The sequence below is a fragment of the Camelus dromedarius genome, chromosome 6 (genome assembly GCF_036321535.1).
Source record: "Camelus dromedarius isolate mCamDro1 chromosome 6, mCamDro1.pat, whole genome shotgun sequence".
Classification (NCBI taxonomy): domain Eukaryota; kingdom Metazoa; phylum Chordata; class Mammalia; order Artiodactyla; family Camelidae; genus Camelus; species Camelus dromedarius.
In genome coordinates this window covers 8,990,040-9,015,034 of record NC_087441.1, presented here as the reverse complement: position 1 = coordinate 9,015,034, position 24,995 = coordinate 8,990,040, and the positions used below count along the sequence as shown (strand labels likewise).

The 24,995-nt window shown below is 38.7% G+C and overlaps 1 protein-coding gene across 1 annotated transcript in view; it reads right to left on the bottom strand.

Annotated features, from left to right (window-relative positions):
- Positions 1-18,146, bottom strand: part of TMEM242 (transmembrane protein 242) — a 38,095-nt gene extending 19,949 nt beyond the window's left edge. Inside the window, exons 1-3 of the mRNA XM_010994039.3 lie at positions 18,008-18,146; positions 17,367-17,467; positions 9,644-9,781 (exon numbers count right to left, since the gene is read on the bottom strand). Of these exons, the coding sequence (XP_010992341.3) occupies positions 9,644-9,781; positions 17,367-17,467; positions 18,008-18,095 (327 nt within the window). The 5' untranslated portion in view covers positions 18,096-18,146. The remainder of the gene's footprint in view (positions 1-9,643; positions 9,782-17,366; positions 17,468-18,007) is intronic.
- Between the last annotated feature and the right edge of the window lie 6,849 nt (positions 18,147-24,995).

Below are 24,995 nucleotides of genomic sequence, written 5' to 3'. Positions count from 1 at the left end.
CACAGCAAAATTGCCACACACACCCTCAACCCTGGGTTGAGAGCCAGTAAGTTAAAGAATCAGCAGGGGCCAGATCACAGAGGGACTTATAAACCATTACAAGAAACCTGGAATGTTCTCAAGGGAAGAGGGAGCCCATCCAACAGATGTTCACCAAATGCCTCCTCTGTGCTCGGCACAGTACAGGCGCTGAGGCCACAACAATGAAAAGATAAATGAGGTCTCTACTCTCAGAATTTATGTCCTTTTAGTGAAGACAGATAAAATTAAAAAATGGTCAATATAACTTCATTTTGCAACAAGTGCTGTGAAGAAACTAGCATAATGTCAGAGAGGACCTGAGTGGTGGGAGTAAAGAGGCTACTGTATTTTAGACTAAATGGTCTGGGGAAGCTTCTCTGAGGAGGTAAAATAAATCTGAGTTGAAACCTTGGAAGGTAACACAGAGCCAGCCATGCAAAGCCCCAGGCAAGGAGTTTCCTGGGCAAAGCTGGAAAGGCCCTGGTACTGAAGGAACAAGGAGGCCGAGGCCCTAGCAGGGCCAGGTGCGTGGGGTTGGAGGGGTGACTGGGTTGGTTCAAGATGAGGTCAGCGAGGTAGGTGGGGCTACATCCTGTGAGACTTCTTCAGCGGGAGACAGGAGACGCTGAAGGGGTTTTAAATAAAGAAGAGACATGATTTGACTTACATTTAAAAATATCTCTGGCTGCTGTGTGGAAAAGTTCTCGGGGAAGTAAAGGAGAGGCCAAGATCCTGGACAGGAAACTATTTCAATATACCAGGCAAAAGATGAATGGAGCTGGAGAGAGATGAAGAGCCACACTGTGTTAGCCACAGAGCTGACGAGCAGCACTTGCTCATGGATCAGGTGAAGGCAATGATGGGAAATGAGATCATCTAAGAGGCTTCTCTGCTGGCTTGAACAACTTAGGGGACGGGAGGGGACTCACTGAAATGGGAAAGACTCAGGGGGAGCAAGGTGGGGAGGAGGTGAGGAAAACTGGAGTTCTGCTTAGGATGCGGGTCCTTGACATGCCTGTGAGACATACAAGAGGTAGACTCCATGCAGTTTCAAGGAAAATCTGAAGGTCAGGCAGGAGCTATATATTTGGACATTATCAGGTTGTACTGATTCTTTTTAAATGCCAGGGACTAAGTGAGAGCACCAAGGGACTAAGGACACATGGAAAACAGAAGAGTCCAAGTGTGAAGCCACTGGAAACACCAACATTTAGACGTCTGCAGGGGCGCAGCCAGCAAAGGAGACCCAGAGATGGCCAGTGAGACAGAAAGGGTAGAAGCCAGAAGACAGTGTGTCACGGAGAGGAGAATGCTCACTTGTGTCAAATGGGCTGGGAGGTCAAGTGACAAGAGGGATAAGGATAAGACCCGGGTCTGGCAACATGGAGGGCACTGGCGATCCAACACCAGCAGTTTAGGGGGTGCTGGGAAAGCTGTTGGACTGAGAAGGGCAGGGAGTGGAGACAGTGACCACAGGAAACTCTCTTAGGAAATCTTTTCTGTGAAGGGAAGCAGGCAGATGGGCTGGTAGCTGGACGAGGATGAGGAACACCAAGAGATTTTTAGAGGTGGGAGAAACTAGAGCAGGTCTCCACACACTGCAGCAGAGGGGAAACCTGGTGATCAGCAAAGGCTGGGAATAATCAGGGAAGCGAGGTCCTTGGGCAGACGTGTGGGGAGGAGGGTGAACGCCCTCATGAGGGGAGGCCTTTCGCAGCAGCATGGATATTCCACCCATGGTGACACAGAAAGGCAGAGGGAGCGGGACAGCTGCAGGCAGAGGTTTGGGGAGATGAAGGCCAGTGCATTCTTGCAGTACATGGAGAAAGGACTGTAGGGAGCAAGGTGGGAGGCAGGAAGAATGGAGATCAGCTGGGAAAATATCTTGAGGCAGGAAGGTGCCCCTAACTGTAGTGGCTGTCGGGGTTGGACAGTAGCAAGGCTTGGTGACTGATCGGATACGGGGATGAGAAAGAGCATGGTCATAAATAAAACCCAGTGTTTCTCTAGGCAGCTTTGTGGATGATGCTGCCATTCACTGTGCGTGACCTGGGAGTAGGCTGGGGGGTGGGGTGGGGTAAATGACAGTTCAGGTGGAGACACACGTGATGCCTGCAGGACATCCAAGCATCAGTGTCCAGTCAAATGCAGCTCAGGGGTCCAGGTGAAGACGCAGACCTGGCAGTGGTCTGTAGGTGGATAAAGCCACCGGAGTGGACAGAACCTGTGGAGAAAAGACAAGGGCAAAGAAGGAACCCAAAGTAAATGGGGTAGTGGGAAGTGAAAAACAAAAGCCAAACTAGGATCAAGAACAAGTACAAAAAGAGTAAGAAGTATGAAAGCCCAGATTCTGTCAGCACAGAAGCAAATAATAACTGATCTATCTGAGTCATCAAGAAAAGGTGAAACTAAATTATGTTCAGCACAATTTGCTTTGTGGAAAGGTATATAACACATTACAAAAACTTCTTAAAATTGTCAGAGGTATTTCAGTCAGGAAAATTTGAGAGAACAGTTCATATTCTGATATACTGATAAATGAATAATATATACATATATCAACATATATAAAAAATTTTTCACAGTGTGAGGCATTTGTAAGTGACTAACCAATAACAGGTACCTTTGAAAACAAAGCTGCAGGAGGAAGTGTTGGCTGTCAGGTCTTCACTCCATCATGCTTTGGTTAGAGAGATCTGCTCACTTGAGTCCAATTTTCTAAGCTCAGTGTAAGAAGTAAGACAGAGAAAAAGAAAGCCCACGTGAAATCAAAGGCCCTTTCCTCCAGAGGCGTAAGACTGGGACCATTCCTGAGATGATTAAGCCCGACTGCGTCAGGCCTGGAAGAAGGCGGCTTTTGTGGCAGAGCTTATCCTTCTGGGTAACTGCTGCACATTCTCACTTTATAAAATGCTCAAGGCCCCATTTTACTTATGAAAGGAAACTGGTGGGTTTTTAAAGAGGAATCTTGGCACTATGCCAAAACAGCTGATTTCCCCCTACCCTTGGCTTAAAAAAAAAAAAAAAAGGAAAAGTACATTGGTCATTATCTCCCATTTTAAACTGAGCAAGTCCCTTTGATTTGATCTTTGTCAGCAAATTGCTGCTCCACATTTACACAGAGTGCCTCTCCCCACCAAGCCCATTAGAGCTGCAACGGAATGGGAAATAAGTGGTATAGAGATGTTCTTGTCACCTCAGACCTGAGTTTAACTGAAGCACAGCACCACTTCCAATTAATTTAAAAATGATTCCAGGAAAAAATATTCCTCAATGCTTCAGTTGTCTGAAGGCCCGAGAGCTTGACAGATGGAGCTATCTCCACAAGATCATGATGACTGTGTCCAGGGCAGCCTAGGAAGTACAGTCAGCAAGAGGAAGCAAGGCTGGGGCTGCTGACGTACGGTCATCAGAATCAGAGACTGAAGCTTTCTTCCTAGGGGCAGAAGCTGGTAGAAACCTTTGGAAGCACTGAAATTAGATTAGGCAAGGATGCAGAAGGGAAGTGTTTCAGCCAAATTTCAGACTTCCCCATAGGTCACTCAGAAGTGGCTACAATTACACAATGTGCCAGAAGACTCAGATTTGTTTTTAACCTCTGACCTAAACCAATGAAAAATATACAGCATGAAGTCTATTTCCTTCTTAGATATCTTAGAAGTTAAAACCTTTTCAGCTTTTCCATAGTTCTACTTTACATATGGGGTTCGAGCATTCACTCTACAATGCTGCTTTCATTTGAAATGAAGAAGTAAACACAGTGTAAGAATAAATGTACTGAATATGAGATGCACCAGAACGTTGGTAAAAATGAAATTGGCAAAAAGTAAAAAGAGAGAGATTTGCTGTAATTAGCAAAAGCCCTCAAGCTGGTCATAAGGTAATTAAAGTGAGCCCAAATATTAATATAAAAGTATACCAATAGCTGCAGCTACAAAAAAGAGCTGGAGAAAATTTTATTAGAGTGCATCCATTATTGTGCCAGAGAAAAGGTATAATATTACTTCTCTTAAAAGATCTTTATTAGAGTAGAAAAGTCAAACGACAATTTTTTGAGAAATATTTAAAATATTATATGTTTTTAATATGTTTTACTTCTAGTTTTTTAAAGAAAAAGAGGTCTGGGCTTTTGAGAAAAAAGCAATCTATTTTAGATGAGGAGGAAGACAGGCTGGAGAGTATGCAAGACTTTGATCACAGATTATTTCCATAAAAGTCTTTACAGCAGCAGGGTCTTCAGAGAGATGCAATAAAGGAAGAGATTATTTTCCATATATCAGATTGGCAAAAATTTCAGGGTAACAGAAACCACTAATGGCAAGGGTGCTAGGAAACTTGTACATATTGTTGATATTCTCTGAACTACATAAGCTTTTCTGGGGACCATTTAGCAACAGATATCAAAAACATTTTAATGCACTTTGATTCAACAATAACATCTTCTGTCTTTAGAACAGATTTCTTGACCAAGAAAAGTACAAAAAGATGTTTGCCTATAAAGGTTCACTATGGGGTTTGATAGTGAAAAATTACAATCTAAATGCTGTTGGCTGGAGATTGATTATCTATAACATACAACTGAGTACCACGTAGCCATTAAAAGTGATGAAGATTTATATAGTCTGCTGTGCAAAGATGTTCCCATGACTATTCAGTGAAAAAAAAAGTTCCAGAATAGTATAGTAAAAAACAACATTTATATACCATTATATGAACATGCCTACTATAGAAGGTCTAGAAGGATGTTTCTACTGTAATAAGTGATTACAACTCAGGGAGATTTCTGGTGATTTCTGTTTCTTTTTTGTACTTTTCTACATTGATTTTTTAAAAAAAAAACAATGAGTTCATTTTTTTAGGAGAAAATAAAGCCATCTTTGTTTAAAAATAGGTCTGAAATATATTTTTCTTTAAAAATAAACACCAATATATATAAATAAGAACAAATACCTCTCATCCCATGGTAAAAAACAAACAAACAAACAAACTTCCATTTATAAGTTAATTTTTAAATTTAAATCTCTGGACAAATTTGAAATATTTCATAATAACTGAGAATGTTTCCATTCATGGATTTATTGCTATTGAGGTTTTAGCTCCTATGAAGGCAACTGTAGGTGATATGTAAATTCTAACTACACTAGGTATTGTGAATATATTCTACACAAAACACAGTAAATGTTAGCAATTTACTGACCAGTACTGGGCGATTCTGACCAGTATTTTTAGATAACTTCACCTCAAACAAATGCAGAACAAGGGTCCACAGGCATAAAATGCTGTAACAATTCCAATCATATAAATCAGGAATTTTTTACATCCCTAATGTTTCTCCTTCAAAGGGAAGGAAAAAAAGACAAGATAGCTTAACCATAAATATGCTCAACCTCTTCAGAAAAGGTTTCAAGTGTCACTACTACTATAAATAATAAAAGGTTAAGAAGTTAACATGTAAGTAACTGTAGATGGCGTGTTTTTTTTCTTTTGATAATTGGGGAATTACCAGTTAGCATCACTAATGCCCTTATTTACTGCCTGAAGAGCATTTATCTCCACTGTCTTCTAAACTTAAAATGTCTTCCCTAATAAAACAATCTAACAGTATCACGTGCACAGTATGCACAGACATGTCCGAACATGTCAGTCTCCCAGGATCATTTGCACAACTGCCTTAGGGGACCATGAACCCACAGTAAATGTCCATTCTTTACACAATTAAGTTCCTGTGATAAAATTAATGCTGCCTCAATCATAACCATAATTCAAATTAATTGACGAACCCAAGGCTGGTCAGCAGGGTGGAGCTGGTGTGGTGATGCCAGGCTGGACCTGTACTGATTCCTGCACAAAGGCAGGCAGGGTCCCATTTTAGATTCTGGACACACTGATCTGCATCAGTCGGCTGACTCTAAGATAGCTTCCACTAGCTCTTTTTTGGAACCTCTGATTAAATGCTATACACCATTATGTAAAATACAAACTTATATTTATATCTGATGTGTTAAACATGTTCCATGTGAAATGAAGTTCTATACTAATTATGAATAAACAAAGAGTAAATCCAAAATATTTCTAAGAAAACGAAGAGCTCTGCTTTAAGCATTTTCAGCATGTTCCCTTTTAGGCCAGCAGATGTAGCTGTGATTTAAAACAGGGAATGCAAACTGCTCTCTCAGTCAGCCATTAGATGGCACCCTTTTGTATGGAACTGGATTTATACTGGAGAGTTAATACAATTCAAGGTAGCTACCAACACTTATTTGACACTGGAATTGATTCTTATTTACCTGCATTTATCTAGAATGATCATCTCAATTACTTACTGAGTGCACAGATCGGGACCATTTTTGCTCAACATTTTTTGACTGAAACTTTTCCTTATTCATTGAAAGATGACATTTCCTAATAAGATGCAGTAAATTAATAAAAGTTCATCAGTGGAATCAGGGTAACCTCACAGTTACTATCAAAACTGTCTAATTCCAGAACCAAAATATAGCACACTGCTCTCCACAAGCCTCAGAGCAGGGTCATTTAATAAGAAACTTCCTTGGAAAGTCAATCCATGATGCTTAAAACCTAAGCCTTACATACTAACAGTTTACTGAGGAGCCCTGTCTTAGCTCAAGTGCCAGGCTCAGGGTAGGCCTGAAATGTCTTTTGAATAAGCAAATTAATAAACACTACTGCTTTTAAATATGTCTTAAAAAAAGTATCAGTGGGTTCATTTTTCTCAGATGTGGAAATCAAATTGATATGCCTAATGACCACCATGTAGGAAGAGTGAACTTGCGTTCTCTTTTTTGGTTAAAGACATGAACATGTAATATAAAACGATTTCAAGTGTCCTTACATTCAATAGTGCCAATGAGAAAAGAATTTTTCTCCCCCAAATATTTTACTTAGGTAATAATCCTCTTATCAGTGCCATAAAACAAAAAAGTTCACATTCTAGAAACTAAAATAGCACAGTCTAGCCCAGGAAGCCCAAGTTCTCAAGCATATAATTTAATTTAAATAACCTGATTTTGTTGGCCTATGAAAATTTGGATTATGACTCTTCCAAATCAAAGACTGTTCATATTTTCACATATCTTAAAAATTTACTACTCAATTTATGACCTACATTACTAAGCTCTAGAAACATTACCTATCACTTCCATGCACTCAAAGTGAAGTGCTAACAGACCATCATTTTTACAGACACTAAAAGCTTAATAATTTTATTATTATTTGCATGCCTCCCAAGCAGGCTTTATATGTAGTCAAGGAAGTTTTGACAACTCTCAGACAGTTGTGGGTTATGGTCAGCATACATTAATAAAAATAGTCTAGGACTTTTTTTTTTTAAAAGCAATATTATTGTTAAAGCAATATATATTTTAAGAATACAGAGAAAAGTGAAATAAAAAATTTACCCATATGTCTGTAATTCATTCACATATGACCACCAGACATATTTCCTCCTAGTCTTTTCCACTTGTTTTCAAATAACTGCTTTCATATACTATGAGAGAAGAATGGCTGTTCCTATACCAGACTGAGGTCAGCTATGATACTGGGAGATGAGGGCCACATTGAAGATGCCCAGTAAAACCTGTCAGGTTATCAGGAACTGTGTGGAACATGCCACAATCAACACCATTAAGTTCACTACCTCCTTCCCCCTGCCCTGGCCCCTTCTGCCTACTCCTTTATTTCCCATCTTAACTAAGAGAGGGAGGTAAAACTGGAAAAAAAATCTAGGTTCTGAGGACTACCAGACTTGGGTTCAAATCTTGACTCTGACAATTACAAGCTATGATCTTGGTCAAGTGACTGAACCTGAGTCCCAATTTCTTCATTTATAAAATGGGGGATATTAGTACCTGTTTCATAGCTATTATGAAGATTAAATAATCTGCTATGTCTAAAACGTCTGGTACAATGGCTGAAATGAAGAAAACATTTTATATTGGTCAAAAGCAAAACTGAGGTAACAAAATCATCAAAAATCTTCAGTCATGGGTTTTCTAACTTTTTCAACTAATCTGTACTTTATCATTACAATGAGTAGCAGGCAGTTACTTTAAAAATAAAGATTAGGGGAAAAGCAACATCTGTCTATCAGTATATTTTGAGTGAAAAAATACAATAGTGCCTGTGTGTAGTTATGATTAAACTAAACGTGAAAAATGCAGTAACACTAACACCTAGACTCCAGCAACTCCCCCTCCCTTGCATCAGTCTCCCCGCCACTGAACTACTTCCATCGGCGCACACACATGCTATTAACACAACCAACTTAAAAACAAAAACAAAAACCTCTCGACCCCACTCCCCCTTGTAGCAGCTATGACCTCATTTACTTCTTTCCCTTTAGAGCAAACTCAGACTTGCCCATACATGCTGCCTCCAGCCTCTCTGCTCCATTCTCTTTCGGATCCACTCCACTCAGGCTTTACCCACCAAAGACGCCACACTGCCAACTCAGTGAACTACCAGTTCTCATTTTTTGCGACTATACCCAGCATCTACCTCCTTGAACCATTTTTTTCACCTGGCATCCAAGTCACCATTCTCCTGGTTTTCCCTAACTCTTGGGTAGGGAAAGCTTCTCCTCATTCCTCAACCTCTAGCTCTTGGAAATGCCCAAGAGCTCCTTCCTCAGACTCTGCTCTCTTCTCTCTACACTCACTTTGGTGAGCTCATCTGACCTTGTGGCTTTAAATACTATCCACATATTGATGAGTCTCAAATTTATATCTTCACCTTGTGCCTCTCCCCTGAACTCAAAACTTCTATATCTAACTGCTTACTTGACTCTCCACTTGGCTCTCTAAAAGGCACCTCCAACTCACAAGTCCCAGACTAACCTCCTGACATTATGCCCTAACACCTGCTCCTCTCTCACTGGTCCGTCCCATCCATTTTCCAGCTGTTCAGACCCAAAGCCTGGAGACATCCTTGACTTATTTTCTCTCACCTCCCACATTCAATTTATAACAGATCCCTTGTTGCCCTTACCTTCAAAATATATCCAGAACTTCTTTTCATCAACTCAACTCCTGCCATCAATTCTAAACCACTACCAATTCTCACCTGTCACAAAGAGCCTGGTCCACAGAACTTCCTACCAGTAGTTTAAATAAATATAAGCCAGTCATTCTGAATGTACAGCTTTTTTGCTTGGAGTACTACTTACACACACACACACACACACTTTAGGATCTTTTCCCAATAATGTATAAACACATTAATAATTTAAATAATAATTTTAAAATGCTTTAACTATTTTACAAGGATGTTTATATATATATGGACATCAAACAGCATAGAAAATTGTTCTAAATTAAATCATTTTACTGAACAAGCAGCAATGGCCAATTTATATAAAATGAACATTTGCTATGAATTAGTCATTAATTATATTTGAAGTTTCACCACCTTCAAATATTTAAATTATTTATATGATTTACTAGTAATGAGAAGTTGCCTAGTTATTAGTAAGAATTTAGTCAGTTCCCTGTTACTCACTTCCCAAGACAGTAAACTACATACAAATTTGTAAATCTGGTAGATTTAGACTGCACAAAGTAGAATAAACATTCCAGATACCAATTACAGGGTTGTAGTTACTTACACTGTGAACTCCTAATGCTTTCCAGACTGCGAAGCTGATCACACCAACCCCACACCATGCATAAAGTGAGCCCCACCCCAGGGCTCGCAGGGCAAGGGAAGACCCGCTCTCTGGTAAGGCAGCCGTGGCCATACTTCCCTGAAACGAAGACAGAAAGGTTTGGGTAAAAATCATCAGCTCAGAAAGAATAAATATTTGGAGAGTGTTTGAAATGAATAATTCTCTCTTCCCATGATATTGGGAAGCCAGATCAACCCAAGTTCAAATACAAGCTTTGCTACTTAATAACTGTATGACTTAAGTCACAACTTCTCTGGTTGACAAATATTTGAGTAGGCAAGGCACTGTGCCAGGAGCCGTGCTGGGTACTGGAGGAATAAGGGTAAACAGAGCAACTTCTTTATGACAAAGCACTTCAGTCCTGGGGATAGTGGAGGTGGACATGGTGAAGACAGACACCTAGAAGTTAATTATGATCTAAATGGAAAGGACAATGATAGAACCACACATATATACAGGGCACTGTGAGCCCAGAGAAGGGCACCTAATCTACCTGCAGGGAGGGGAAGTTTTAAGGAGAGGTTCCTGAAAGAGGTGAGCTAAATCTAAATCTGAGAAAGATGTGTGATATAATTCCTTGTGAGGACTTTTAAATATATATGCAAAATGCCTGGCACATAGTAGAAATTCAGTCCATGGCAGCTATTAAAGAGAAACTAGAAAATAAAGTGACCCTCCTCCCAATTTTCAAGATAATATTAAGGTAAAAATCTATAATTATAATAACTGAACAACTTTCAGACGATAAGCATAAAAAACCCGACTAGAGAAGGGTAAGAATGCAATGCATACTTCAAAAAGGAATAACCGTCCTATTACCGACAGCACTGAGGTGGAGTAGTGGGCGGGTGTGTGTGTGTGAAGGGGGTACACTATAGAAAGATAAAATATTGGGAGGAATGGAGTATTAGATTTCTAAAGTCTCTTCCATGATTTGGTAATTTAAAATATAAGTTGGCAGTGTATTTTTATTTAAAAATCGAAACTCTGAAGTAAAAATAAACAAAGATATTCCTCTACTACACTGATCAGATGCTCACTGGAGGACAATATCTAGGGTTAGTGTCTATTAATTTAGGTTAGAAGGAGCTCATAATAAGAAAACAACAAAATAGTAAAGGTCTGACAAGCATGAAGGGAGATAAATTAATTTTTTGTAAAGTATGATGATATTCTATGGATGTGATGAGCTATTTTTCTGTATCTATTATTTTATGAATAAAACTGCACAAGCAGTATTCATACGCTAAAAGTTTCTTTTTACTATTAATACTGGTGACTAAATTAGACTGATCAGAAGAACCAAAGAGGCACATTTTTCCTTATACTGTTAAATGATCATTAATCTTATTTTAAAATGAGATTAATTTTTAAATAAGATTGCAGGACTGCAACCTCCCAGGGATCCTATATATTCAAATACTATATCATAGTTAATAATTATATATATAAGTGTAATTTTATATATTGCTCCTTTACTATAAGACAAGCACTGTTCAAAGCATTTTACATGTATTAACTCACTTAACCTCACTCTGTGAGATAGGTACTATTACCTTATGAAAGACTAAACTGAGGCAGCGAGAAATTAAATAATTTGTTCAAGGTTTCACAGCTTATAAAAGCTAGGGCACTTCAGCAGTCTGGCTTTTCAGACTAAGGGGAACTTGCCATTCAGTCATTCATCACTTCTGATTCTACACAACACAATACAAAATGCAAGTGAAAGTATCTTTTTAAGTGGAAACAAATCCATGGTGTAAATTAGAATAAAAACCATCATTATTCAGAATAATTCAAATATTTACACTAGAGGAAGCTGAGAAAGAAGTGATAATACATAAGGGCCTATTTGAAATTTAAACTATGGGACATTCATTTATTTCCTTAATTTGACCTGAATATGAAATACAATTTATCTTTAAAATTTTTTTAAAAGGATCTGTAGAATTTAGGAACTATTAAAAATTTATTATTTTTTTCCTGTGAGTCTGTCTGCTAAAACCCATTAAACATCAACAAACAAAAATGCTCAGAAAAAATAATTTAACTTTCTCAAAAGTTTAGTCTTATTTTTTTTCTAATTATATATCATTATGAAAAATTTGGTATGTATGAAAAAGCCTAATGATGAATGAAAAAAATTCATTTTATTATCCAGTAAACCACAGTAAACATTTCGACATATTCTTCCTCTTTTTGATTTTTTGAGGACATTTAAAAAACAATTTAACATCGTTAAAACTTTAATCTTCAACATTCATCCTCTCACAGTGTCAAGAACTCACATTTTAATGGTTACATTACACTGATTTATCACAATTTACTTAGCCATTTGTTATGAATGTATCCTAGTTTAATATTTTTTAAATTAAAAACTTCTTTGTGCCTAAACACTTATCTGTTCTTCTGATTAACTCCATGGGGAAAACTCCTCAAAGCAGAATTACTAAGTGGAGAAGCATGAACATTTTATACACTGATACATACTACAAAATGTTTTTCAAAAGGTTGTACTAAGTTACAATAATGTTTCATGAGGACCATTTCAATTTCAAGTTAGCTAGCATTAGATGGTCTCAGTAAAAACAAACACACAAAAAAGAAACTTTTGAAATTTATATAAAACTATTTATAACCTACATTTCTATTGTTACTGAGAATGACGGTCCAAGTTACCATGAGCCAATGTTTACATCTTTGTAATTACATATTCTTGTTATTTGTCCACTTAAAGTTTTCTGATTTGTATATTCTTTCTGTATTAATGTTCTTTGAAGTCCTTAAACCTATCATACGTGCTATCATATTTCCCTAGTTTGGTTTATTTTTATCCTTTTATTTTGCTTTGTTTGTTTTTGGTCAAAGATGCATTCTAATGCTTGTAAGCTTACTAGAACTTCCCTCCTCCAAAGTCATAGTCATTTCTCTTTCCTTCTAGCTGCATTTTTGTTTAAGAAAAAATTTTTTACCCCTAACTTTTTAGTTCATCTGGTATTTATTTCAGTTTTGATGGAAGCTGGTAACTAAAGAGATTTTGCTTCCCCAATAGCTTAGCAACTGCCCCAGCATCACTCAATGGATTAACCTTCTCTTCCCAACTTACTTAAGAAACTTGCAAATAGAGAGGTTTGTTTCTAAGCTATTTTTGTACTACAAATTTTGCTGGAATCACAGATTTAATTATAGAATCATAAAAAGTCTTGATGTCCAGAAAGTACATCATATTCATTACTTTTTATCAAACATTTCTTTACTGTTTTTGCTTATTAATTCTTCTAGAAAAACCCCAGAACATTTTGTCAAGATTCCTCCAACTCCCATTCATTGTCATTTTCATTAGAATGACAACTTACTAGCTAATCTGGTAAGCGACAGCAAATTTATGACATCCTGTCTTTCATCAGGAAATATGTTTCCATTTACTCAAGTCTTTTTTTTTTAAGAATAATTTTCTCTATATTGCTCAATCCATTTCTTAATAAAGGTTTTTTAATGCATGTGTTTGTGACTGTGAATGTTATTCAGAGTACACAGAAACACTTCATTTACCTGCATCCCCATGCCAGCACATGCCTAGACCTACCAGAAACTATTACATGACAGACCTTTTGTAGATATATCCTAGTCCCAACCAGACTTTCAAGAGATTTTTCTTTAGCTATTTTCTATGATGAAAACAATATACTACTCTCTGCAATTATTCCTTTTGCCATGTTGCTATAATTTCAGTGGTTCCCTGGATACTACAGATCTCACACAAATTCACTAACTTCTCAATGGCCTGAATTTTCATCTAGAAGTGGTACCACTAACCAAATATTATTACACCAGGGTCAGTTTAAGTGCTTTGGCTTAAATTTTATTTTAGAAACTTAAATTAAAATCCTTTATTTCCCTGGGAAGGAAAGAAATTATATATGTGTTACAGATATACATAAATCTTTAAAGCCTACATAATTCCACATTTGTTTTGCTAGGTAAGAATGGTAGCTGTGCGTAAAAGTAATCCTTAATAACATAGCAGTACTCCCAATAAAATCTTAGGCTTGCCAAACTTTTTGATTAAAAACCAAGGAACATGCTGTATTTGTGTATGTCTCAAAAATTGATTATGAGGAAGTGAGTTATTATCAGTTGATGTCTGCATACTTCCAAAAATGAATTTTAGTGGAAATGATGTTAAAAATTGATGTGTCCTTATTAAGTTTTTAAAAGTCTAGTCACAAGCTTTATCTGCTGGAGTATATGTCACATGACTTTCATACAGCCTGCTCAGAATTTTCAAAATGAACACTGGCTGACTGGCTGCAGGGAAAGACTGACTTGCCAACAAATACTGTTGCTTCAAAAGCTCTTTAGATAAAACCGCATATGTTAGTCACGTATATATAAATGAAAGCTACATTTTTCTCACTACCACATTGTTCATTTTTTTCATTTAAATTAAAATGAAGGCATATGCATATGGAAGTTGAATTTAACAAATCACAGTGCAGTTATGATATTTAATATCCCCAAGATAAAACAGAAAGTTATTTTCACAGTTAAAATTGTATTTATAATACCTCTTATGCTTAAAGACATAGGTACCCCTTCTACCTATTTTTAACAAGACTTAGTCTATTATTCACAGGTGTAGGAATTCTAAGGACAAATAGCTCAGTTTGTCAGAAAGTCAACTGCACACCTAAGAATTTAAGGTTCATGTTTTTAGGGTTTTTTTTTTTTCAGTTTAATCCTGGGATGAATTTGATATAAATCAAATGGATATTTAAAAGAATGTTCAATCTAGCTATTTCCCCTATAGAGCATTCTTATCTGACACATTTTGCTACATTCTTTACGCCATAGAAACAACTGTTTTTATAACATACACAGTATATATTTTTTAAATATTTGCTTTTATAATTTCTCAGCAGTTGTAGCTATTTCAGAAGGATGATGACTCACCCTTCTGTCTGCTCACTACATAAATGGGTCTTGAAATAACTCAGTTATCTGAAGAATATTTAACCCCCAAAACAAGGCTTCTCAGTCTTTCTGGATCCATTTACACTGGGACCCCAAAGATTTCTGATTTTGTGAATTAAAACAACTATTTCCAAAACAAAAAATTTAGTACAAAGAGAGGCGAGGCTTTACATTTTTGATAATCTTGTAAATGGCTACATAAAAGACAGCTCGACTTTCATATACAGGTCTATATTCAATCTGTTGCAATAGGTTTTTGGTTGAAGTATATGAATAAAATCTATCCTTATACAGATGTGTGATTGGAAAAGAGAGGAGTATTTTAACAGCCTCGCTTCTTTGATACTACACCCAAATTCGACAAATAGTTTCTTAAAAGTTACCTGCACTATGGAATATGAAGTCATATCAATGAATTTTTATACTTTGTTACATTAAAACCCATTAGTCTGTTTTACATTTTGAATGGAACTTTTATCCATGCATCACAATCATTCAGGAAATAATGATTTGCCAAGTTATGTAGATCTTTCAATTGTTGACACCATTATTAAATATTTAAAAGTCACATCATTAATATCACTACTAATCTTGTTAGAAAAGCCTTTAAATGTTGAGCAGCTGGCAAGCTCACAATGGCAGATACAAGTTTTCTAAAATCTAATTTTTACCTATAAGAAATTATATAGATTTCTTAGTTATAGATACAGAAAAGATATAGAATTTTATCATTGACAACAAATACTAACAACGGCTCACTTGAAGGGACAGGCTCATTTTGTTCATTTTGAAGATGTCTACTGAGTAACTATAGTTGTTCAGCTATTCAGAACTCAGTTGTTCTTTCAAGTGAAAATTATATGCCATGAGAAAAAAGTGACTGGTTCAGTGTGTAACTCAATCACACAACTGGTTTTTCTTGAGAAAAACATCTTACTTTGGTATAAAGTAGATGTGCTTTCCATGTATTTCCCACTTCTTCATATAGGATATTAAAGAGGTATGTTCAAGAATCAAGATTTTAAGGATTAATAATTTTACTGCTTCAACAAGGACATTCTTCTGCAGTGATGGCTTTAACCACAGGTGTGTGGGAAGGAAGACCACAATACAGTTTGGGGTCACTGCCTTGACTACAGGAAGGCACCGGCAATTTTCCCCCTATTGCTTCTGTACCATTAGTGGAAAAGTCTTAGCAGTATTATGAAAATAATTGACTTTACAGATGCCCAATGGGTCTCAAGGATCCCCAGGGTTCTGTGGACCACAGTCTGAAAACCACTGTGTTAGACTGTAAAGGCCATGCGTAATATCAAATCTTAGAACCACAAAATAGAAAAATAGAATGCAAAATTGTGGACATGTGTATGTGATTTTATTTTTTTGAGAAACAGAATCGCTAGCTTTGATTAGATTCTCAAATAGATCTGTGACCCAAAGGTTATCATCATAACCTGTATTTAGAAATCGACAAAAACTCCACATTAAAGCACCACTATCAGTCAGGTTTTACTGATTTCTGCCACAAGAGACGTATTTCTGCTCTGAAAATATTCTGTAACATAGAGGGAGAATGACCTTAAAATGCATAACATCGATTTGGGAACCTCCATACGAACCCTGAGTGTACAGAGGGGAATCCAAATGCACTTCAAATGTGATCTCTTGCCACTCTTAAGGCTTAAATATGATTATTAGATTATTAAAGATAGATACAAGCAAAAAAGGACTTCAACTGGTTTATGATTTTTTCACATAACACTCTTCTTCCAAAGCAAGTATCAAATTGTAATTATATAGTTATTTGTGTTATGTATTTAATAACTGTCTCCTGCACCAGACCTAGCTTCCTGAGGGGCAGATAAATTTTGTTCATTTTTGTATCTCTTGTACCTAGCTAGCACAGTGCCTGCACAAGAAAGATCTGGAATAAACATTTGTTGAAGCCATGAATTAATGGATAAATAAACTACATCAGGTGGGTAGGCCAGAGACCGGACAATACAAGAGAACTACAAGTAAATGGTAAGAAAATTTCTCATCAACTGAGGAAATGAGGTACATTTATCCATGTCAGAGTGACTGCTCGATCTTGCTCATAGGTAAGAATTTTCTGCCTTTAGGAGGTTATAGTCATTTGACCAAAATTTACTGGGCACCTACTATGTACCAGGTATTTTCTAGGAAGTGAGGCTGCTGCACCTCCCAAGCACACATGGTTTCTGGGTTCAAGGAGCTGACCTATGTTTTTCATCAATACTAAGATGCACTTTATTTCAACATTTTAATCTCTCTGAGACAAAAATGCCTCTCGCAGCATTGTCTCAAGAATTTATTTGGCATTGTTTTTCTTTTTCAGTGGTACATAAAACATTGGGGCCCCTTACCACTGAAAGTGATTTACCTAGATTTAGATTTAATGTCATGTGAATAGGAAATGTACTAGATGAGCTTTCAAAGTCTTGTTTCAAAGTCAAAGTTTAAAAAGCACATAATTAAGTACTTCTTTTTAAATGAAAATAAAGATAGTTGACTAATTTGTATACTTCTTGAATCTATGAGGCACATATTGGTTTACTTACAGCAATATGAAAGGCCATCAACACTTCTTTTACTTATCTTAAGCAGAACAGCTGCCATTTGTTTGTAAACAATAATAATGCAATGAATGGATTTCGGTGTCACAAACCTTACTGAACCATTCAGGACTTCTCTTTTTCGCCAATGATAATGTTGTAACAAATCCAGCCAGCATTCCTGCTGCAGCAACAGTACCAAGGAAAATTCCACCTGAGAAGAGTTTTGGGGGTAGGGAGTGAAGGGTGGGGAGAGGAAAAAAAAAAACCTGAAGTTAAAAAGAGGTACATAAGTAAGTTTCAGATACTGTTTGAAATTTGAGAAAAGATGGCTAAGCAGCTCTTGGCAAAGGTAAATAATAGCGGCTCTGAAACCTGCGTGACCTCACGACCTCTGATTTCTGAGGCCATTCCAAGGTGTCATTCCCCAGTGCAGAGAATAGGAGCAGGGTCCCTTCCTCTGGACAGTGGCGTGAAGTTTCTCCCGGGGAGGGGAAAAACAATAGAGATAGTGAGAGTTAGAAAAGGGGGATACGAGAGAAACTGTAAAGGGAATGGGGGCAACGCAGCACATACAGAACAGCCCACGGGACCAGCCCCCAGCCCAGGAGAGACTACACCCCGCCCGATCCCAACCGCTAAACTGAGGGACACCAAAACGAAGGTCTCCCTGGGCGGGATATGCGTGGGACTGCCCACTCCAGCGCAAGCTAGTGCCCCGGGTGAGCTCACCCACTCCCACACTACACCACACCTTTAACCAGGAAAAGACGCTCGTCAGTGGATCCCGGAGCCTCCAGCGCGGCGGACGGGTCCGCAGTCCCAGAGCCCTCGCTCTCCATGTTTATTAGTCTCCACTACTGCGTCCGGGGCCAACTGGGCCCGGGTGGAAGCGAGGGCGAGGCACAGGAGAAAGGTTCCGCTGCCACCTCCCTCTGTGCAACCTGAATACCGGTCCGGGGAAAGACCGCAGTCCCCAGCCGTCTGTCTTCCTGTGGGCAATCGCGGGGAAGATGCGGTGGCTGCACCCTGAGGCCAGTGTCCTCCAAGGCGGTCAACTAGGGAGGATCATTTGCCTGCTCCAAGGTGATGATCGCTGCTCTTTAATGCTGTGTCTATTTGAAACAATGCTCAACTTTGACTCTAGGAGGCAGTGAGGGGTCGCAGATTGCGCCAGCAGCCCTGGACCACCCTGGTTGGCGAGCCAAGAGATTAGTTTCCTGATCAGCCTTACACTATGTCCAGGGATTTGGCCCGCATTAGCATTTCACGATTCTAAAAAGTAGGTCTCAGTCTTTTCTCTGTACTTCGCTGGGAAATTTCGTTAACAGTCGTCACTTTAGGTGTAACTGACAGGGTTTATCCCTGGAAGAACGCCAGGCTCTCAGCTCTGTGGTCATGTGCCTCCTATCCAACTAGTTGATTGATCAGCTAACCTAGGGGATTGGATGTCTAGCATGCTGAACTGAAGTGAACGGCACAACCCCAGCCGGGCCAGCTGAGGACCACCCCAAGGAGTTGCTAACAACCGAGTTTCAAGGCTGCCCTAGAACCGCTCAACGCTGGCTGGCCACCATCAGACAAACCTGGTCTTCCCAGACTGGAAGGCTGATTTGAGAATGGTGGTGGATTTTGTAGATGGCCATTGAGAAGATGAGGCTAGTAGTCAAAATATTTTCAGCCTTGTAAACACAGACACAAGACATCATCTTTTAAAATGAAGCACTCTGACTGTTACTTGTTCATTCTAAACAACAAAAGCCAGGAACTTCTTGAGGGTGGGTGATGGAGATCTTTATTCATTTTCAAATGTCCGGGCCTGCTTTCAGGATATTACCTTGTGATGCATAATAAACAAATTTTGCGTGAGTAAATGAACGCATCAGTTAAAATACAATTTATAGCCCAAACCTGGGCTCAGGTCCTAAACCACTTCTCAGCTGTGTGAACCTGATGGGGTTATCAGGCTCTCTTATCTCAATTTCTTCACCTGCAAAATAAAGAAACTGAGAATACCCACTTCATAGGGTTGCTGTGAGAATTAAATGCAGCAATGTAGATAAAGAACTTCACATAATACCTGGCACAAACAAACACCCAGTAGATTTTAGCCCTAGTTACTATCCCCTTCGATTCCAGTAGCTGTTTTGCTGCATTACCTATGGAGATTTTTTAAAAAAAATTACAGACGCTCAGGGCCTCCACACTGTAGATTACAGCTCTGAAGATCCAGGCAGACCAGTTTAAAATCTCCATGGGGCTTCTGATATGAACCAGGTTGAAAACTACTGCTCTATTCAAATTTCTGTGTGGGAGAAATCACATAGAATTTGACTTTGGATTCTTTGGAAGCACAATGTCATAATTGGAAAGAGCCCCTTAAACTGGCAAATGCTGGGCTAATTTGTTGAAGTTCCTTCCTCAGACTTATCCTTCCCCTTCTACACAATGGAGACCATAGCAGTTAACATTTATTGAGTGCTTTCCATGGGTCTGGCAGTGCCCTAAATGCTTCAAATAAGTTATCTAATTTAATCTTCTCCATTGTGGACCAAAAGAAATAATTATTGCCTACCATTTCAGTAAACAATGAATGTTGCCCTCCATTAAGCCATTAGCCCCTGCAGCTGCCTGGATGGTGTACCCTGAGGGAGAAAAACAGGTTACTGGCCCTAGACAGTTAAAATGCATATCAAAGGAATAATTTCAATAAGCCCAGACTCTTGCATCTTCCCATACATAGCAAAACACTAGAATCATTAACATAAGATTTTGTGTGTGTGTGTGATTAGCATCAATCTTTTGATGTTTGATTATGTTTGTTTGTTTTTCCAGCAAAAACTCCTATCTATCCTGGCTTTTCTCTTACTTCTTTGGAGCAGTTTCTCAGAGCTGTCTGAGAGGCTGATTCCTAGGCTATTGTCCTCAGTAAGACCCTCAAATAAAACATAACTCAACTTTTAGGTTGTGTGTTTTCAGTAAATGCCATAAACTCTGAGAGACTGACTTGCTCAGCTGTTCATTGGCAGAGCCAGGATTTACAAGCAGCTCCTTGTCAAGCCCTTATCCATCTCCCAGGGATCCTCAATCTTGAGCTTGATAATTGGAATCACATGGACAGGCTTCTTGACCACAGATTACTGGTCCCCAATCCCAGAGTTTTTGGTGAGTTTTGAGAACATGCAGATCTAACAAGTGATGCAGATCTTCCCAGGTGATGCTGATGCTTGGAGACCGTCTTCTCTCTGACTTATTCTTACAATTTCTACCTCTACAATCGATATAAACACACCAATTACCAGTACTGAAATTGAATAAGTAATTTAAAAACTCCCAACAAACAAAAGTTTAGGACCATTTTAACATTTGGAATTCTGTTTTCTCAAGACATATTTACAGAGAAAAAGTGTTAATTCCTCAACTCTCCCCATTCTTTTCTGTCCCCCCAAAAAAGCACAGAAACTTTTTATTTTAAGGATCACATTACTATATACTGTAAGTGTGTATAGTACTTACATATAGTACTTACAAGAGAGAGAAAACATCTTTAAATCTAGGGCAGTTACAGCGTCCTGTATTCTGGAGCCGGTCTCCATTTTGAGACAGTAACTACAAACCCTGTTGGACACCCATCTGCTTTTATTCCTGAGGATGTGGTTCACAAACTTCTTCCTTCTTTCTAACTCCCAAAAGTAAAGAACAGCTTTCTTCTTTCCTACATGAAACTTACTTTCCCAGTGAACAGAAGGCAGAAGAGGCAATTAAAGCAAACCAATGGGCAATCTTTGTCTTAGGTGAGCAGTTTGCATTCTGAGAGTCCTTGTCAGATACACACTGGAGAGGAGGGACAGAGAGCTACTTGGACAAGACGAGCTTGTGGTGGGAGATTACAACCCCATTCCTCACTGGCGCCAGCCTTGGTGCCTTGCTCTGTCCCAGATCCTGGGAGATGGTGATTCTAGGGCCTGGGAAACAAGCCCGGTGCAAGGATGGAGAGTCCCTGGCCCTGAGATTAGAACCACATTCCAGGCATCCCAAGTTAGAACGCATAAAGAAAACATATTTTAAAGGTGATACTACCCAAGGTCTTGTATTTCTACAGTGCACACAGTTAGGCATTTCAGGCACAATTTGATTAACTGGTCAGTTCTAGGAACCCTGAAATCCCACCTAGACTGGTTTCTATGAAAATGCAGGATACAAGCTCCAAACAGGAGACTTGCAAACTTTTGAGCACAGTGTCTTTGCAAGACAGGGACACTAGTTCTAAAAGAGCAAGACAGAGCATTTCCAAGCCTGGAAACCAGTGATCCGAAATGGTGCTCCTTGCAGTGTGAGCAGGACTGCCATTTCAATGGAAGCATGACTCCCTTTTAGAAAACTGTAATCAAACAATCTCGCAAGCACAAGAGACTGCTGGGAAAGCAAGTTCATTTGAGACAGACTCTGTTGCTTGTTTTAATCAGCTGAATGTCCATACCAGTGATGTCTCTGACCACATTTCTGTTTCAAATCTTTTGGCCCCTGTAGTTTCTATTTCAAATTTTGAAAGCTAAAAACCTGTTAGCCTTGTAGTGTCCAGAATCTGGGTAGTCCTGGCTCTAGCTAGTTCCAAAACACTGATGGACTTTTCCCCCAACTATTTTTTAAAAAATATTTCTTGGGAGCTTCTGTTTAAAGTATGAGGTTGAATTCTTTTTAAAATCTGATAAGGGTCACATATTGGTCATTATTCTCACTACTTCTTGATATAAGATAGTTGTCAAAAATGTAGTGGTGAGATTATTAAAAGTCATTGTCTAATTAAATGTGTGTATAGAAGAAAAAACCTGCTGGACTTTACGCTGAGGGAAGGGAGAAGGTGATACTTTCTAACTGCGTTTCTTCTGCTTTCTACATTTTTTGCAAGGCTGAGCCTCAGCACATGTGCCACGCTCAGATAGAGTCCACCTCCTCCCTTACCTTCTACCTTAATAAGTAAAATAAATGATGACCAAAGTAACAGTTTTACATATTTCAATAATATTTGAAACATTTTTAACAAGGAACTTGCATTACTTTCATGAAGACGAAACAACAAAAGGAAAGAAACAATAAATATACTTTAAAATAAATCACCTTATTTAAAAGGTGGATTTTCCTATTTAAGTAGAAATATTATGTAGGTTTCCAGAGTAACACACCAGACTCTCCAGCAGGATATCCAGTAACAACGCTCTTGGAAAGCGAGGAAAGAAAAGTGAGAAGCGTGTGTCGTAAGGAGAGACTCTGGGATGGCTCAGAACCCACGTGGCATTTGCGTCCCCCAGTGGACTGTCAGAGCCTCCTGAACTCTTCCCAATATCTGTTCTGGATTCCCAGAGTTACAGCTACTTTGAAGTGCACAACAATCAATATCATGCAATATAAATGGTAATAGGGTAATAATTCCTCTTCAGTGAGCTGGAACCAGACTTTCAAAGCTTGACTCATTACTCCCTTTTGGCACCTCATTACTTATCTCTTAGAATTATATTCTATAACTGTCCTAGGCTGAATAATATAAGTCAATCTTCATCACAGTAAACGAAAGTTGTCATTATAGGCTCCTTCCTTTCATTTTTTTCCTTTATTATGGAGAGTATCTTTTCTCTCTCTTTCTAGCCTATCAGTTGAGTTGTTACTGTTAACGATAGATCAGAAATCTTTTTGAGAGCTGTTATATTTCACCAGCCACTAGATATATTCTTATAAAAGAGTGATGCAAATAATATCCTTTAACTATGGTCCTCTACTTTCTTGTGAGGACGAAATATGATCACATTTTTTCAAACAGTTTGTAAATTGTCAAGTATTCTGGCAACATAAAATATAATTTTTTTTAATTGAAGTATAGTTGACGTACAATGTTGTGTTAGTTTCTGGCCTACAGCATAGTGATTGCAGTTATACATAATACATTTTTTTCATGATAGGTTATTACAAGATATTGAATATAGTTCCCTGTGCTATACCATGGAACCTTGTTGTTTATCTATTTTATATATAGTAGTATGTATCTGCTAATCCCAAACTCCTGATTTACCCCTCCCCCACCCCTTTCCCCTTTGGTAACCATAAGTTTGTTTTCTACGTCTGTGAGTCTGTTTCAAAACATGATTATTTTTAGTCCTGTGTGTATCCCAGTCATAGGAAACCCTTTAACATTGCCAAAAGTAAAATATCTTTCCATTTATGCTAGTATTATCATTTTGCCAGTATTTCAAACATAGCCACATGCTTCACTCATGTTTACTAAGATCCATGACATCAACTGTGTCATTAGTGCTTATTATGTGTATTGTGTTTCTTTTTATTAATTATCCCCTCTTATTTTTGATGTATTAAAGGTCATAAACTACCAAATTACTAAAAAAAAGAAAACAGGTTCTATCACAGGTATTATAAAAGAGTGACTATAGAAACTAATGAAATCTTTCTTGACTGAATACTGTGTCTAGATTGATTTTAGTTTTCATTCATTCAGTCAGTGTTAACTGGGCACTGGATTTACTGTGGTGAGGAACACAGGTGTAGCTCTTTGCTCTTGGAGCTTATCATTCTGTGGCCCTCAATTTTCTAATTAAGTGAGAATTTCGTCAAAGCATTTTTTTGTTTCAACCTTTGTGGTTGATTTTCTTTTTACCTGTATTTCTTCTACTTTCTGCCTTAAAAAAATAAAGTATAGATAGAAGCATCATTCTTATTTCTTGCTTTTAAAATCTGTGCTGCTCCAGGTCACCCCTCTGAATATGAACTATTCCTGTACATGTGGCTTTAGAGGGCCTCGGTGACCGGTAGGCATCCGTGCTGAACCTGTCGGACCTCGGGATTCAGGGTGGGGAATTGGGGATGGGGCTAGTGCCCAGAAGTAGGCTCAGCGACTGAGTCCCCAACAAACGACTCAGAAGCAATAGGCTTATTCTGGGGGACAAAGAACATGCCTAAGGGGTCATGGCAAGAGAGGTCTTCACTCCAGGTGGTCTAGCTGTGAGATTAAGCAGAAGGATTTCTAAACCATTAACATGGCATCAAGAGATCCAGGGCAGGGAAGACAGTTCAGAAATTCAGTCAGGAAGGCTGGCATTACCGAGAGATTTGTCCATGAATAATAGATTCTGATCTCGGGCAGAACCGAAGACCCAGATGGTAACTGGCCATTGCAAGGCACAAACCCAGTTAAAATAGTGTGGGCACCAAAAAGGGACCATGTTCAGGAGCCCAGCTATCAGACCCAGAGCAGTGAGATTGAGTCAGCCCGACTCTGGTGCTAAGTCAGCAAGATGAGTTGAGAGGCCCAAGGTGCGTAAATATAGCCTGATTCAGGTCAGGATGAAGGCTGGGTCTGCAGCTGGGAGTCAGTGCAGCCCTACAGGGGTGAGGGCTGGAGGAGAGGGAGGGGAGCAGACAGGACCCCTACTTTATTTGTACAACTTGTTCATTTGCACGAGGGCCTCCAGCTATGGGGACAGGTGGGACTGGGAGCCAGCCTGCGGTCTACTCACGGAGACTTGTGCCCTAGCGCAGAGCTCCAGTGCCCCCAGTGGGGGAGCTTTTCCTGGTTCACAAAAATGTATCACGTGGGCCACTACTGGCTTTGGACACATATATGGGTATTTAATTTTCAGAAGCTGGAAGCTAATTTAAAATATCTCAACTGATGGGAGTATATCTTGTACCTCAAATATATTAAGGCAGAAAAAAAATCTTAAGAAAGATCCCAA